Here is an 11828-nt window from a genome sequence, read left to right as displayed (position 1 = left end):
TCTTGAAGTAGCTTTTGAGGATGACTCTGATGGGTATGAAAGTGATGGAAAAGGAAAAGGGAAAGAAAAGTGAGAAGAAGATAAAGAAGAATTTAAAGGGAGTGATAATGGCAGTGAAGATTTGTAAAGTGGTTGTGAGAGTAATGATAGTAGTGGAGCTAAAAGGAATAAGTACCCAATTTTCATGTTAGAGAAGGATATGTCCAATCACAATGGGAGGTAGGAATATACTTTATTTCAAAAAGTGATATTAAGAAGCCATAACCTCATGTGCTGTTCAAAATGGTATAGACCTGAAGTTCAAAAAAATGACAAAAAAGGGCGAGATTGAGATGTAAAGATGGTTGTGAATGGAAGGTTTATTGGGCCAAGTTGCCAAATGAGGAATCTTGGAAAGTAAGGAAAGTAAATGACAAACATAATTGTAGTAGAGAGTACAATGTGAAGATGATGAGTACACATTGGTTGAGCAAGAGAATTCAAAATTCCTTGAAAAACAATCATGGGATAAAGGTAAAGGATATCAAGGAAAAGGCATTGACAAAGTGGAATATAGGGGTAAACAAGACTAAAACAATCAGAGCAATACTTGCTGCTAGGGACAGGGTTGATGGTTCTTTCTTAATGGGACTACACTAAAAACTATGACTATTGTCATGAACTGTTAAGAGTTAATCCAGGGTCAATAGTTAAGCTAAATGTTGAACTTGTTCAAGAAGGTGTTGAGGATCAAAGACCATTTTTTTAGAAGGTTGTTCATATGTTATGCAGCATGTAAAAAGAGCTTCAAATTATGTAGACATGTCATAGGTCTAGATGGATGCTTTTTAACGGGGCTTTGTGGAGAATAATTATGATATGATGAAGACTCCACCAAGATATTGGAGTAGATCATATTTTAGGACAACGAACAAGTGTGATGTTGTTCTCAACAACATGTCAGAGTCTTTTAATAATGTTATTCTTGACTCAAAGGTTAAACCATTAGTCATTATGCTGGAAGAGATCAGAACCTGCATTATGGAGAGATAGGCAAACAATAGAAGGAGGTTTCAAAATGTCTCTGATAATGAGATTTTTCCTAACATTAGAAAGAAGATTGATAAAACAAGCACATTCACCAACTTATGGCTTGTCAAGTATGAAACATTGGTTATTACTGGTACTTATAACAATGATTATTAGGGTTAGTACTGATATATTAAACATGTCGTAGGATGTTTGATGAACACATGTTTGAAGTAAGGCATGTAGAAAACCCAGCAGAAACATTCACTGTAAATTTGAAAGACTACATATGCTCTTGTAGAAGATGGGATCTCACAGGACTTCCATTTGTTCATGCATTGTCATCTATGAAAAGTAATAACTTTAAGATTGATGATTATATCCCTGAGTATTATAGGAAACTGTGTATATGGCAGTCTACAAGCATGTGATTTACCTTGTGGATAGATCAAGTATTTGGGTTAAGACATCATATCTAGATGTGCAGCCACCTAAGTATAGATGTCTGGTAGACCAAATAAGTGAAGGAATCTTGAACGATGAGAGATTGATGGGACTGCCAGAAGAATGAGAAGAACAGGTTTCATAGTCAAGCGCAGTAGGTGCAAAAAAGCAGGACACAACAAATTAACTTCTAAGGTTACACCAACAACTCAAGTTTCACAGTAGGAAACTTAGGGCAATGTTACTCAGTAATCTCAGGGCAATGCTAATCAGTAATCTTAGGGCAATGTTACTCAGCAATCTCAAGGCAATGCAACTCAACAATCTCGGGGCAATGCAACTCAACAATCTCATGGCAATGCTACTCAACAATCTCAGGCAATGCAACTCGAGGAAGTAGGAATGCTACCATATATTATTCGATGTGGGACTCTTAACACACACTCTCACGCTCAGGACTAGACAATTGGAGCGTCGAAATAAATGGTGGGTAGCCCGATAACGAAAATCATAGTAGGTGGTCCACCGGATCTTAAACGAGACTCTGATACCATGTTAAGAAATATGGTTGGGCCTAACTCAATCCTACAAAATCGGTTGATAGAGTGAGGACTATCCCACTTATAAACACATGTTTATGTCATATATTATCCAATGTGAGACTCTTAACACACACACACACACACACACACACACACACACACACACTTAGGACTAGACAACTTGAGCATGGAATTAAATGATGGGTGACCCGATAACTGAAATCATAGTAGGTGGCCAACCGGATCTTAAACCGGACTCTGATACCATGTTGAAATACAAGAGACTAAGAGACATTTGAATAAACTGTGTGTTTTAAAAAACACTACGAAGACTTTATTATATCTAGAGAGATTACAACTAATTATATGATATAGTCGATATGGGACTATTCGATATACAAATATTCTTAACACTATATTTACAAATATCAACACAAACGGGTACATTAAAAAAACAATACACGTAAGATTATAAGAAACATAATATTCCATATTTTTTTCCACTTTAAGATCTTGTTCACTTGAGTTTGAAGTTCCATTACAACTTTCCCTAATTTTTCATTTGTCACCCTGACTTTTTCAAACTCCTTTTTGGCATCATCAATTTTCTTTTTTATGCTATCCAACTTATTTATCATAAATTGCCTCTTCTCATCTCCCAAATCGTCATGGAACCAATTGAAAAAATCACATCATCTTTACAAAGATCCCTGAAAATTTCATATATGTATCAAAACGAGTTTATCACATTTGGACATAAACCAAACTGAAATTGGGGTTTACCTTAAAATTTGGACAACCCAAAAAAATCTTTTCAAACTTCTTATCAATTGTTGTCATATGAATCACAACTTTGTCTCCACAATGACATTTTGATACACATCGCGAACTTGTGTGTATACACCGGATTCACAACTTTCAGAATTCTTCTGCTTCAAAAACGAAAAACATTGATCGGACTTCATGCTTCGAAGATGACGAAAACAAAACAAAAACGAAGATGAAAACGATGAAGCAAATTGTCCTAATTTTATTTTAGTTGTAAAAAACAGATACATAGTGAAAAATGAAGAAAACAGATACATAGTGAAAAATGAAGAAGCAAATTAATAATAAGAAAGATGGTGTATCATTATCAACTCAATTGTCACGTAGCTTAAATAAACGGACGTTCGAGAAAAACAGACAAAAGGAACTCATATACGAAAAACAGACAAAAGGAACTCATACATCTATTAAAAAATTAAAAGACCAAGATGACACTAAAAAATATTAAAGATCCAATCTGAATCCAAAAATATATGTGTCATTATCAACTCAATTGTTACGTAGCTTAAATAAACAGACATTCGATTAAAAAATTAAAGGACGATGCGAAAAGATATTAAAGGTCCAATCTAAATTCAAAAATATAGTTAAGGGATAAAAAGAATATTTTTGCCTTAAATAAAAGAGAAAGCTGAGACTTTAAACTTAAAGATCCTTAGAGTTACTTTCCCTTGAGAATATTTAAATTAGCTTTAATTGCATTTTCTATTCAGACTTCATCTATCCAATAAATGGTACAAAGTCAACATCGTTTTCTTTCATTTTCGTCCGTTTCCATGACTCACCTCATTTTTTAGTAAAATCCAAAGATTGCAAGTTTAGCATATGTCCCACTTTTTTAGGAGAAAATATCAATAGAAAACTGAAAGAGAAGAAAATATTTACCAACCAGACACTTATAATCTTAGAAAACACGACAAAGAACTAATAATGATGCTAATAAACAACAAAACAATACAATAGTATTTCAAATATTTGTCCTCCCATAAATTTCCCCCCTAAACTTTGTACCTTAAATAACAATATGTATCTGTATCAGGAGCACATATTTGAAGATAAATATGAATGGGGGGAGACAAATAATTTGGGAAAATTAAAAAATAAAAACTCAAATTTACAGGCCCGCCTCTTTCTCTAGCCTAAAATCTTAAAACGAGGCACCGAAGCAAGAGGCCGATCCAATTGTATTTCAATGAAATAACGATCAAATCACCGTGCACAAGCTCTGAAATCTCTCCCCCTTTAGTGGTTGGGCCGATGATGGTTGCGTTATTTGCAGAAGGTTGTGACCACTGCAGCACTAACTGACTTGTTCAGTCACCAATCCAAACTAACAAAGGAAATACTTAAATATGTCGGTCAGTGATATGATGCCTTCTACGCGCTTGCTCCCAGCTTCAACAATAACAAGCCGCCGGACACCTGAGTTTCACTTCTCATTAGTAAGTTAAAATGAAAATAGAAATAGTTTTCATGAAGTAAACAGGACCTAAACGATCAAGTAAGATGTTGCTTTCATTCAGCATTTGAAGATAAATGAATAATCAAGGTTACTGATTGTTGAAAATGACAAAATGAAAAATAACAAAACCTATAAATTGACCACCTAACACATAATTGATAATCACCCAAAGAAAACATAAAGCTACTTTCATAAAGAAAGGGAAAATAAAACCTGGTTTTGACAAACGATCCATCACTTTATGCAAAGAATCAGTTCGCAAACACATCTGACATCTTTGACTTCTCGACTCATTCGGATTAAAAGCATCCTGGCCCAACTGCAATGCCTTGTACAAACAAAACAAGAGATACTTGGAATTCACAAATTAAATCATTAAATATTAAAAGCTCAAGGTACACAGCCGTTTATTTCTTCAAGTAATATCACAATTAACATCCACCAAAAAAAATTTTGAAGAAAACAATTACTGGAATGGATGATGGATCCGACCTATATGCTTTGTAAATTGCAGTTTTTTTTTAAATGAAGAATTGAAGGTAAATCTGTTTAAACTGTCAACAGAAACCACCGAAAACGGCAACAAAGCTTTCACACCCAACATCAGAAATGTGACAATCTTAAATGGATACTCGACAATAGGCAGGAACGGGTAAGCTTGGATGAGGCATGCAATTCTAATTAACAAAATGGGTGGCTCCACTACTATACAGCAAACCCGTCTATTTTCCATGTGTAAAAGAAATAATGATGTAATTTTGTTTCATAGTGCAGACTGTAAGATGCTCGACTAGATATTCCATTCATAATGTCAAAACGAGCAGTAAAAGACAGTATTACTCATCCTCCTCCTGTCCAACAACCAGTTTAACTTCTGCTCAAAATGAACATCAAGGATGTGGGCTAGTGGGTTGGGATTTATCAAGCTGGACTTATCAAGCATGCGCAAAAAAGGGTCAAACAGTTAATATTCTATACATCCTAAACAAGTGAATTACTAAAACTCATTACATCTAGTCTTTCTCAACAATCAAACAAAAAGTTGCTTCTCCTTTCTTCCTTTACTAATTTATCCACATCAGCTAGAGCTCATTTTTCATCTACATATCGGCTGGATCTAACCACCAAAATGACACACGCTGGCTAACATAATTGACCTGGATTATTGCCTGTATATTTCTAGTTCCTCGGCCATACTCTTGATGGCAACCGAGGTTTGTTGAATGCAACAAAGGAGCACTTTAATAATATTAATAGGATAAGTTCATCACTTAATATAAACAGAATTCAGTAGGGACTAGGGAGCACAGTAGGGAAGTTAACTCTTAATTGGGAAGTGCATGTTTATTGATACAATGTACTCCCTCACCGGACTCAATTATAAGCAAAAACAACTAATTACACAGATTAAGAAAAATGGTTAACTCATTTAATTTTCTTAATGTAATCAAAAAAATAATTGTATTTCCTAAACTACTATTTCTTTTCATTTAATTTGTATATAAACTTGTTTCATTGATGGATATTTTGAGAATAATAGAACTACTAAATAGGGTGAAGTTAGTTAGATTTTGCTTATATTTTGTTCTAACAAAACATATGCCTCTGCATCAATAAAACATTATTGTTTAAGAAAGGAATCTGATTTCATATAAAATTCCAGGTCTTTTAAACATTAAATAATCATGCAAAAGAAATACATGATCAAATATCATTTGAGAGATGGGATAGAATGTTTCAAGAATAAAGAACATTGCATAATTTCAATAGGCAATTAAAACGTTAAATTTAAGCATCATAGTTCTGGATAATAATACTATATATGAAGCTGGGTAATTTTGTTATTTGTATCCAAGAAAATTTAGTAGGGGGCAGAAAAGCACTAATTCATTTCAATATATTAATTCGGTGGTCGTCTTCAAGTGATCAGTGTCATAGGCTCCACAAAACTACACGGCGGTAAAAGATAAACAAACATGTTCGCATTTTAGTTTCTTTTTCTCTAGTTTAATTTCAAAAAAATAAATTGTCAATAGAAATGGAAAAAAAATTGAAAAAAGAAAATCCAAACTTACTTGATGAACGGTCATTTCCTCGAGATTAATGCGTGTATAAGCTCTGTCCTTTGCCAAAGCTGTTATATCACTACAAAGCAGGGAAAGGAGGAAAAATGAGAAACTTGATGGGCCACTCTAAAGAATGAATTGTGAAGACAATTTAATGTTTGAACTATAGAACTCCCAAATTATATTGATAACGATAAAAACTAACCTCCGGCAATATATATCCAGTAAAGAGTCACTATCATCAACTATTGGTATTGAACTTACTTGATCTGCAAAGAAAATGTCAAAAATTTCAATGTTAAAATTTGAAAACTGATGATTCTTATTTCTCATTTAGTCAACATATTCATCTTATATTTTCTATGTTGTTTAATCACACCCAAAAACAACACTTCTTCTCAAGGTGGGAGGACAACACCCACTACCATCAGTCTTATAACTCTAATAATAAAATAGAATAATTAGTTATATCTTCTTTCTCTATGTTTATTTTATTTGGTAGCAAAAAAAAAAAAGAATCAAACCTTGAACTAGTAAGTTTAGGGCTGAAGTAAGAGAAGCATTTGGTCTCAACATTGCTAGATGCCGGCGATTTGACTCCCCAATTTTGGGCACCCATGTGCCCACAGGAATTGCACAAATTGGAAGTTGAAGTATAGGCAATGAACTAGAACAATTCCTAAAGTACCTGCAAATGCCTGAAAATTCTATCTGGTGACAATCAAGCAGATCATAACAGAAAAAAGAAAGTTGTCATAAAAATAAAACACTTACATCTAAGGATCCCCGAAAGTGAAGCAAGATGCAGTAGTTGTGGAAATGAACCATCTTCAGAAGATGAATCAATAACAGGAACGGTTGAAATTCCATTTTGCAGAATCTTCAGAGCAATATCTTTCAAATTATCATATGGCCCTGCCTGAATAGTAAGTTAAATCAACAATCAATCATATATCCCCTCCTGCTTTATATAATTATTACACTTATTTTACTGAACAGATGCACCTCACCATTCACCATAGTAAGATACAGAGAACGGTGATTATTGGGTAAATCTTCACACACGGCCCAAACAGTTTTGTCAATTTCAAATCCAAGTTCCAACATTAAAATAAGTTGGATAATTGCAAAGTTGTGAAAAGAATGGTACTTCTGATTGAAGAGTAATAAAAGTCAAACAATTTGACTACTTTATAAATTAATAGAAGATAGGTATGAAGAGGATTGCAAAAGAATCTAATGTTTGAAATTTAGCATTGCAACACATGGTATAATGAGTTTAACTTCAATAACAGTATTTTTCACGTTTGTATGATAAGGAAAAAGGCCTCAGTTAAGTAGACATGGAAAACAGTCTCTTCTCATCGAATAAGTAGCACATTTGAAGTTTGAAGTTCTAATTCACTGCGCTATCAAATTCATGGGATCATATGCATGATTCTTAAATTTAAAAGAACAATAATGCTTGCATTTACATATGCATGTGTTCCCTAATATCTTAGCAAAAGATTACCCAAAGAACATTTTAAGTTAGACAAAGTTCACCGTATTTGAAATAAATACAATGATAAGCATTTATTGTGTGCATGCACAAACACCAAAACAATCTTTGCCTAACCAATGTCTCTCCATTGTGCTTAAACTCAAAGCTTAATAACAAAATAAGGATTCTGTTTCTCTTTTATTTTGGCTTCAAGTTTAACCAGCTTCAAATGGTCATTATCTAGTTCAAATATTTGTTCCAAGTAAATCATAAAAATAACTTGTTAAAAGAAAAACTGAAGTAGTATTTTGAGGGAAAAATATATGAAGTTATGGTTAGATAAATTTATATCTCTAAATAATTAAATGTTTTCCCAGTCATCATTTCCCTTTATTTCAATCCATTACCATCTTCTCCACTTTTTCTCTTATTTCTGCTTTTTCCACTAATTGCATACATGTGCATTTCCAATTTTTAGTAGAAGACACAAGCAAGATCTATCTCAATGATGCAATCTGGATTAAGCATCAAGATGAACTTTATAAGTAGACCACTTCATGTCAATACACAATATTTCTGCACTCTATACTTTTACCATGGACTATATTCTATATCTAGGTGGTTTACCCAAAAATCAAAGTTGTCAAATGATGACCATCGCCGTTATTTCTGCGATCTATTTATTGTACATCACAAAATAGTGAGCATCCTCGTTTATATTTATATATGCTTTACAAACAAAAAGATGCTAGTAGAATATATGAGCATAATCACATGCCAGTTCCTCCAGAGGCCATATACAATACTTACATGGATGAAACGTCTTGAAAATACAGTCCATTTTCCTTCCTTCCAAGCTGATATGGTATGTGTTTCAAGCTCTTCTTCTGTCAGATTAGACCCATGATTCCCGAGCTGAGAAAAGGACAATAACAAATTTTATAAAACCTTGCAAAAACTAAAGATGGATCATGAATGAATTATACAATAAGAATTTGCAGTATATCATTTTCGAAAAATCTTGAAATCAGTTCTCAACAACTAATTCCTGAAACCCGGCCACATATAATGCAGGAAAGGTTATTTTAGGGAACGTGGAATACCATTTGCTTATCATACTATTCATAATCAATGGCAAATAACCATAAATGAAATGCTTACAAGTTATAATGATAAATTGATATTGTTACATAAAAAAAACACGCAGTCTTTTTTATTAAAAAAACATGGAGTCAATTAATTATCTGTTTATTCACTATCAATTGCACAAGTGTTATCATTCTTCTGCCTATATTTTTGTAATTTGGTAGCCATGTAGTGATGGAGCTTGTACCGAGCAGTAAACATGTAACTTTTTTACCAGGCTTAGTCTCTGTCATAAATCTTGAATCAGTAGTATATTAGCCTTTGAACCACTTGGAATTTACAAAAACCATTATGGCAAGAGCTTTGCTTTAAAAAACTTTCCAATGGAAGAAGTAAATAGAAAAATACTTACATACCTCTCTTAAAATTAAAATAAAATCTAAAACGCTGAGAACTCCAACAAACTGTCCCTTGCAGAAATCCCAAAGAGGAGCCATGGGAATTCCCTGTAAATGAGCAATTCAAAAATAATTGCATAAGAAAGCAGCAAATAAGCAGCCAATAAGCAAGCGGAGACAATGCGAATCAAAATGCTGAAGTATCCGACATAAACATTGGTGCAACAACGTTTCTTAAAAGCTGCTCAAGTTCCATAAAAGGAAACAAAATGCATAGAGAAATCATACATCCCTTATTTATCAAGGTTAAAAGGCAAGGAAATTACATGTAGTAATCAAACATATTTTGAGCAGAGTGATTCAGTATATATAAAAAGTCCTCTATATGAGCAAAGCAAGATACCTGCTCATGTAGTATGTGAAATGCTTGCTTCACTGGCAGATCAACATCCAAGGTAACAACCTGTGGCAAGATATCACCACATCAGTAAATTATGTTACTCTAGACGGGTTTGGCAATAGCAAAAGATACAGTCCTTAACAAAGGTTCAATGGTAAAAGTTCCAAACCTTGCCTGACTCAGGAAGTAATTCATAAGCTGTTTGCATTGACAAGTATGCAGCAATACGTTGGCGTGAGGTCTGTATATCAACCTCTGATACTCTCGGCATCAATTCACTCAATGTACCATCTGTCAATCGGACCTGGATGGTGAAATTTCATATGCAATTAAACAAGTACACAAATTTAGACGTGAAATATAAGGTAGTACAGCGCAAAGAACACAAATTTGCTGCATTACATTGTAAGTAACCAGGGTTATGATAAATGAGCCAGCACCCAAGTAGAAGACATGTTTGTAATAATAATTACAACGGTCAGAGTGTGAAAAACTCTTACCACACGCCGAAAAGTCTCACTGTCCACATCCATGTTAGACCCAGAAACTATGTCGGGAGGTAAAACAGGTATGAAATTAGGATCAGTGGGCAATAATACAGTGTTAACTATCCCATATTCTCCGGATATATAAGGTTGGTGTTCATCATGCCGCCATTCTCCATCAACAAAAAACTTGTACTGCATTTCAAAAAACTATATAGTAAGTATATAGCCACCACAAATAAAGCCCAAACATTTTCAATAATAAATATTGCTCGGAGTGTTTTTAAATCCACTAGTGTACGTCATAAATGAGCACTTCAAAATCAAACATAAGCAGTATATTACTTCTTGATTAACATTCATTGTAAAAACAAAACATCTCAACAAAATCATAAATATTATAAAAAAAAAACATACAATCATACAATCATACATAAAATAATGTTGTTTTGAAAGAACATGAAACTACTACACAACACAATCATTACCAAATATCAGTGCAACGCTAAAAATTAACCTGATGATAACCAGGGGCCAAGCTATGGATAACTTGAAACACAGTTGGACAACCTTCAACTGGTGACATTTGCAGAAGCTCAGACCACCTTGAAACAAAATTCAAAGTTCTTATTAGAAAAAAAAATGAAATAAATAGCACAATAGTAAAACAGAAAAAGTGTAGTGATTTATGAAAAAGAAAAAAAATACCGTGTGAAAGAACCACTGAGATACACACTTCTTCCCCCATACGGCCACACGAACCGCATGGGAACTAGTACAGTCCCTGCTACAACACCACCCACACCCCTTGCAAAATCCATACTCGGACTGAACATTTTCTATTCCAAAATTCAAATAGCTACAGAAAATTCCTTCCTTCCAAGAACTAAACTTTACAGCATCCTCTCATCCAAGTTCAATTCACAGAAAACAAATTCAACCAAATGCAGCGCCAATTCAATGCACTACAAAACCAAAAATAGAAATTCAAAATTTACCCCAAATCAAAAATCCTAAACCGAAAAAATAAAAATAAAAAAATAAATTTTAGATACTCTGTTACGAACAAAAATCAAAATCAGTTAGTGCAGTGGGCATTGCACAGTGCAAGGGAAGCAAATCGACATCAAAAATTGCATGCAAGAAAGGGCAATGAGTAAACGACAGAAAAACCCTAACCCTAAATCGAGAAAAAAAATCGTACCAAATCGAGGGTTGTACGTCGAGGAATTTAAGAAATTCTGAGGAAAAAGTAGAAACCCTATGGAAAGAGGTTGAGAAAATCGAGGATGAGTGAGCTATGAAAGAATCCAAGCATAAAGAAAAAAAGACGAAACTTTGTAATAGATGCTTGAAATTTATTATCACTTGAGGAAATAAATAAATAAAAATTGATATTATGAAAGAAAAATTAGTAATAAAACAATAAAATGGTCAATGAATCGTGAACTTGTAATGTCATATTGGTAAAGATGGTGATTTATTTTTGTTTTGGCGATCATAATAATAATGTTTAAACATTTTGGTCTTTGTATTATACACATGTTTTATTTATTTTAAATATTTTACGAAGAAAAAAAAGACTAATCAGAAATGTGTATCCCACCGAATCATATTTTTAATTTT

General features: G+C 33.4%; 1 protein-coding gene across 2 annotated transcripts; it reads right to left on the bottom strand.

Moving 5' to 3' along the window:
- Window positions 1-3743: 3743 nt before the first annotated feature.
- Window positions 3744-11613, bottom strand: LOC127073329 (sucrose nonfermenting 4-like protein). Of its 2 annotated transcripts, none has more exons than XM_051014480.1 (14): window positions 11407-11613; window positions 10911-11167; window positions 10720-10807; window positions 10218-10397; window positions 9887-10021; window positions 9721-9780; window positions 9336-9425; window positions 8644-8748; window positions 7125-7269; window positions 6875-7048; window positions 6556-6619; window positions 6360-6429; window positions 4498-4612; window positions 3744-4244 (listed from the first exon to the last, which is right to left on the bottom strand). In XM_051014480.1, the coding sequence occupies exons 2-14, from the start codon at window positions 11036-11038 to the stop codon at window positions 4153-4155; spliced, it is 1446 nt and encodes a 481-aa protein (XP_050870437.1). In that variant the 5' UTR covers window positions 11039-11167; window positions 11407-11613; the 3' UTR covers window positions 3744-4152. The 2 variants fall into 2 exon arrangements, with proteins under 2 accessions (XP_050870437.1, XP_050870438.1); XM_051014481.1 differs by lacking the exon at window positions 11407-11613 and adding an exon at window positions 11270-11392.
- Between the last annotated feature and the right edge of the window lie 215 nt (window positions 11614-11828).

Source organism: Lathyrus oleraceus, chromosome 4 (genome assembly GCF_024323335.1).
Source record: "Lathyrus oleraceus cultivar Zhongwan6 chromosome 4, CAAS_Psat_ZW6_1.0, whole genome shotgun sequence".
NCBI classification, from domain to species: domain Eukaryota; kingdom Viridiplantae; phylum Streptophyta; class Magnoliopsida; order Fabales; family Fabaceae; genus Lathyrus; species Lathyrus oleraceus.
This window is presented reverse-complemented; position numbering and strand designations above follow the sequence as displayed.

Bases quoted from the DNA above. Each gene is read 5' to 3' on its own strand.
- LOC127073329 (XM_051014480.1), bottom strand. From the start codon at position 11,038: ATGTTCAGTCCGAGTATGGATTTTGCAAGGGGTGTGGGTGGTGTTGTA. The intron at 10,808-10,910 runs GTATTTTTTTTC...TTTTGTTTCAAG, and splicing joins CTCAGTGGTTCTTTCACACG to GTGGTCTGAGCTTCTGCAAA. The intron at 9,426-9,720 runs GTATCTTGCTTT...GCTCATTTACAG, and splicing joins TTCACATACTACATGAGCAG to GGAATTCCCATGGCTCCTCT.